Source organism: Eupeodes corollae, chromosome 2 (assembly GCF_945859685.1).
Source record: "Eupeodes corollae chromosome 2, idEupCoro1.1, whole genome shotgun sequence".
Lineage (NCBI taxonomy): Eukaryota > Metazoa > Arthropoda > Insecta > Diptera > Syrphidae > Eupeodes > Eupeodes corollae.
This window is the reverse complement of record NC_079148.1, coordinates 82544989-82550964: the sequence shown is the minus strand read 5'-3', so window position 1 is coordinate 82550964 and position 5976 is coordinate 82544989. Positions and strand designations below refer to the sequence as shown.

The 5976-nt window shown below is 33.1% G+C and overlaps 1 protein-coding gene across 1 annotated transcript; it reads left to right on the top strand.

Annotated features, from left to right (window-relative positions):
• Positions 1-3347: 3347 nt before the first annotated feature.
• On the top strand, positions 3348-5629 carry LOC129944603 (putative nuclease HARBI1). The gene is made up of 4 exons (XM_056054147.1): positions 3348-4650; positions 4704-4873; positions 4940-5153; positions 5220-5629. Exons 1-3 carry the CDS (start codon positions 4334-4336, stop codon positions 5104-5106), a joined length of 654 nt encoding a protein of 217 aa, XP_055910122.1. The 5' UTR covers positions 3348-4333; the 3' UTR covers positions 5107-5153; positions 5220-5629.
• Positions 5630-5976: the final 347 nt, after the last annotated feature.

The window sequence follows — 5976 nt, the reverse complement described above, 5'->3', positions numbered from 1 at the left end:
TTTCCAATTACTGAAATTCAGGTACAAAGGAACTATTAAATAATGTTTTGTGTCAATGACACATTCTATTATTATTAGGTTTTCGCTAATTTTGAAATTGATATTTTTGTTTAAAAAGTTGTTTATTATACCGCATAGAATACCACCGCTAGCTCTACCAAGTCTATTATTTCTAATAGATGGCAACCATCGAAGATTGAAACCTTCAAGATACTTAAGATATTGTAACTCTTTACCCTCTTCCACAAATGTTTCCAATAATATAAATATGTCATAGCTTAAAACTATTTTAAAAAATTCTGACATTAATAATTTGTTTTTAAGTCCAGTAACATTATAGCAAAAAATATTTAAATCAAACAAATTAAAATTAGTTTCATGGCAGACGGCAATTCTATCCTAAGTTGAATGATGATGTTGGGTCAACCTCGGAGCCGAACCATGTTCATTGTTCATAAAGTGGCTCACAGATGGCTCTTGCAACGCAATGGCGTTATTTTTATGAACTCTGACGTTTATGTTGTCAGAAAAGCACATTGAGTCCTCACTAAAAGTTGTTTTGATAAATGACAGTTCATGACTTGTTGTTATTTTCAACGCTCGTAACAAATCATGGGAAAACAAATAATCGGTTATTCTTAATTTCGATCCTCTAATTAGAAAATGCTATACAAAAGTATTTTCGTTATATTTTTCGTGTAGAATTTCCAGTTGTCTTTCGATTGCTTCGCAATCGTTCTCAACAATGGGCAAACATCCCGTAAGCTGCTGGTTTTGGGACCGCAACATCTGTATTTCAGCGGAAATGGCAGATATGTGGGACTTAGTGGCAATATTTTTTAGATGCTCAACCAGGCAAATATCGAGAATGGATTTTAAGTCATTGCTTGCATGTTGGTTTTATTATGTAGTAAAAAGTGTTTAAAAAGTGTAGATTTTTTGCTTTATGGGGACTTATATGGAGATATTTCCCCCAACTTTCTCTTCGATTGCATAAAGTTAGACACACACACAAAATATGGCTACCTTTTGTGAAAAGTATAAGATTTAATTAAATCGTACCTTTTGGGTGACTCTATAATTAGGGTTCCACTTTTTGCGGGCGAATTTTACCTTAAAATTTTTTAAATTATTTTTTTAAGTTAATATTAATTTTTATTACTCAAAATTCAAAATTTTAAAATAAATAAACTAGAGCACTTAAAAAACTTGACTTTCACTTCTCTCTCTCTCTCTCTCTCTCACGCTTAGATGTGAAAGAGAGAGAGATTGATTATATATAATCATGAAGTTGTCTTTTATATGGATTATAGCCGAGATATCTTTAAGGCTGGCATTCCCTAGAATGGCATGAAAAGATCTTAACTCAGGCATTAAGAAAAATTTAATTTGTATGTCATTGAGGTCGAAAAGATTTAGAAAGGTATGTTGTGTAATTTTGATATTTCCTCCTACAGAATTAGCGTAAAATGGTTTTTCGTTTGTACGTGGTTTAGATACGAGACAAGGTTGAATGTAAAATTTGACCCGGTGTCAAGTCAATTAGGATTTTTATTATTGCTCCACCCTTCGTTCTGCATTAGAAGTATGGAAGAGAGGAACAGCTTAATCTAAAAAATGAATATCATTGTATTCCATATCATACTGTTCGTTTGAGAAATCTGTATTTGATTGTGGAAGGGAATTTTCATGTTCTTGAGGAAGTGAATCAGTGTATTCTTAAAGAGTCTGGCCGTATTGTTGATCTTCATATTCGATGTCCTGCTCGTAACTGTTTTCAGGTTCTACTTCGTTCATGGTTTCCAAATGGAAATTCCTTTGCATTTTATTGGGGTGTACTTGATTTGATGGTGGGTCTGCTACTGTTCTTTTAGTTGCTGGTGGCCAATATTTTGCAAGGTTTAATTAATATAGTTAATATTATTTGTCCTTATTGTTGTTGTGTCCATCGGTACTGGTGTCGGTTGAGGCTTTGAAACATACTGCATTTTTGGCGATTATGATTCGCATAAGGTTGTTGGGTTCTTTGTGCATATTGCATCTGTAGACGATTGTTCTGTAACTGTGGACGACTGAGTCGGAAAGAAGGTTGTTGGGGTCTTTGTGGTACTAACGGTCGCGGTTGAAAATTATTAAAGCCTTGTGGGTAAGCCCAATTTGTAGGTTGTTGACCTAATGGTGGATAGAACTGTTGTTGAAATTGGGGGTAGTTGCAACTGCATATTGGGTTCGAAAATGTTGATTTTCGAGCTTCAGACGAAAGTGTAAAGCTTGGGGTAGATCTGAGGGCTCTCGTATGCATAGGAGTCTAGGCATATCACCCTTTAATCATCTGACAAATGTGTCTGAGGCATTTTCCCTATATGCGTGCATTAATAGATTTAAGGCTTCCTGACTGACATCCATTGAAGATATTTTGTTAAGCATCAGTGAAAGATGTGAATAGACTTCAAGAAGTCTTGAATGGAGGAGTAGCCTTGGAAAAGGGATGTTAGTGGTACTCTAAGGTACCTAAATCCCGCTTATCCTGCATTACGCAGAGGTTAAACATCTGGAGATCTTTTCCCAATTTAATGGTATATTATATGATTCTAAGACGTGGTCTGCATGACCAACGATCTTATTTCTTATTACGTTAATAATTCCGTAATATTTTGCAGATCCTCTTAAGTGTTCATAAATCTTACGTATCCTATCATTCCCTTCCCTTAAGCTTCTTACCACGTCTGGTATTTTATCGAGGTCATTAACATTTCCTCTTTGGTCGGGGTTACAAGCCTGGTCAATTCCAGCGAATTGATCAGCGTTAGGATTTAAGATTGAATAAACTAAGTTTCTTCCTTCCGTTCGAAGGGTTTGGCTTACTATAGAAAAAATAAGATTTGTAAGTGCTGGGTTTCCAGCCAGATTATCTAATTGAGGGTTAGGAGGATTAGGGTTTATAGGGTTTATATTAAGGTTATTTGGGTTTGCCATGACTCTATTTAAATTTGATAAGAAAGTGTGGAAAATAATCACTAGATTTCAATGGTTGTGAAAATTAAATTGTAAAAGGATAACTGAGTTCTAGCTTAACGGTAATTTGTATTAATTTTTCCTATAAATATATATATTTTTGTTAAATATGTTGATTTCTATTAGAAATTATTATTATTTCGTAAAATTTCTTTTCTTAACACCGTAAATTAAAAATTATTATTTTTTTGAAAAATATGTATTGTTTGAATTTGTAATTGATTTAATTTAATAATTTACTAAGTTACTAATATTGATTTAAAATTTTTATAAAATATGTCTTACAGTAAAAACACCATGAGTACTTTCTCCCTCGCTGGTATGATCAACATTGCTCCTCTTCGCTTTTGCAGCTACTACTATTTGTCACACACTCCTTCGTGGGCTACAATTTGTCAACCGACTCCTGTTTGTATGAACCTGGTGACGGGTTCGCGTTTTGGCTGAGAGTTTTTTCACACACTAACACACACCACGGCGAGGCAGATCTGCGTCGGCTTACACTTTATTAGTATTATTTTTCACAAACGAGGCGAGGTGCTTTACGTCATCTTATTCTTTTGTTACTTAACACACGCGGCGAGGTTTTAACGTCGACTTTTGCTTGCTTTAATATTGTCTCGAGCCACACCGGTTTTGCGCCAATTAAATTTGTTTATATTTATTGGAGTTAAAAAACACATCTTTATTTGAGCAAAGTTAGAACTTAAACTAATTTACATTTATTCTCTTAAAAATAATGAATCGTGAGATTTGTTGAATGTTCTCTTTTCCATTATTGGGCGTTTTTCTTTTTTAGTTCAGAGCTGAGCTCTGAGCATACTCTGAGCGAACAGAGTAGAGTAGAGTAGAGTTCTGAGCAGAGTATGTTCAGAGCTCTCTGATTTAATTATGAAACAACTTGAGCACTAAACTGTCATGATTTGAAATGTCAAATGTCAGTAGTGTGGGTTAAACATAGATAGTCTATCGATAGTAAAAAACTATCGCGTACATCGATAGTTTCTAAAAACTATCGAACACACTATCGATAGTTTCAATACTTTCAAATTATTTTACCACAAGGCTATTTTTTTTCTGTTCAATCACTACAGACATTTTTTATTATTCAAAAGATGTGTACCTAATAGAAAAGACTTTTTAAATGCTTTTTAAGATATTTAGTAAAACCATCGATAGTATCGATAGTGTTTTCCCAAAACTATCGATACTATCAAAAGTGGAAACTATCGATGTTTAACCAACTCTAAATGTCAGACTATCAAACGTAAATATTTGTTAATCCAGAAGAGTAAAACTAGTTTATTGTTCAACAAAAATGGATAAAGCTATTATTTTAAGGGAAGCATTTAGTTTGTTTTTTGATGATGAAGATGAAGAAGATGAATACAATACTGTGGAAATTAATTCAAGGCGAATTATAAAAAATGAGAAGTATGCCGAAGAAGTGGTGTCGAGATTCTCTGACAAGACTTTCAAACAACATTTTCGAGTGAATCCGAATGTATTTGATATGTTGTGCCAAGAACTTCTTGCTATGGAACAACATAATTATGGACCTGGTAGGGAATCTACCGATATTGAAAAAAAAATTATGATAACTTTATGGTACTTAGGCAATCCCGAATGCATGAGGTTTGTATTAATGTATTATTACAATATACTTTTAACTAAAGGTATGATTATAGATCGATTGCAGATAGATTCGGCGTTTGCACTGCAAACGTATTCCGAATTATCACCAGCATTTGTGATAATCTCATTCAATTAAATAGGACGAAGAGGTTTATAAAATGGCCTAATTCAGATGAGGCTGCCAGAACGTCTGCGCATTATTTGCGGAAAACCCGTTTACCAGGTAAGAATCACAATTTGTTTAATATTATTTAATATAATTATTTATTTTGAAATTAAATATTTCCAGGAGTAATTGGATCCATAGATGGTTGCCATATAGCAATTAGAGCACCGACTATATCCCCCAACTCCTATATAAATCGGAAAGGATTCCATTCGGTTCTACTGCAAGGAGTTTGCAACCAGACTGGAGTTTACGTACTGCTATACTGGCGAAGCAGGTTCAATTCATGACGCGCTCTTATTGAGGAGATCAAAAATAATAGATAAAATCAACTCAGGTTGTCTTGCTAAATTAAGTTTATTTATTTCAACATATTAAGTTAATTAAATGAAATTTATTGAAGGTCAATTCTACATACATGAAGAGCAGCATCTATTGGGAGATTCAGCGTATCCTCTGAAGCAGTGGCTGGTAACTCCATACAAGGATAATGGGCGTTTGAGGGATGAACACAAAATATTTAATAGGGTTCATTCCAAATGTCGTGTTTCAATTGAACGCGCATTCGGATTGCTGAAAGGCAGGTGGAGGAGACTGTTCAGTATAAATTCACTGAAGCCTATATCAATTGTGAAAAATTATGGCCTCATGTATTTTACATAATATATGTATAGCATACAACGATACGGCAGAAGACTTCATCATTCTTGAAGACGACGAAAATATTGACAATGACCGTGAAGCGGACTCTATCGCAAACAGCTCAAACAAAAAGAGAAAGTTTGATGAATATATTATTTTAAAGCTATATGATAACAAAAAAGTATTTTTTTCAATTCCATTGGATATTTCGAAAAAAAATCTTATCTTTTCATATGGATCTATATAATATGATAAAATAAAACAAGAATTATATTTGTATACAAAGAAAAATATCACTTTATTTATTTTTGTACTTAAGTAAACTTCATTTAAAAAGTTTATCACATTGGAGCTTCATTAGAAAAAGAAAAAAAAAAAACACTTCATAAATAACGAAAAAGGAACTGCTACATTTAAAAAAATAAAAAATAAATAAAATACTTCATGACATGTTAAGAAAAGGATAAAAAAGTAAGCAAAAAACTGCTACATTTTATCAATCATTTTTTCAAATAAGT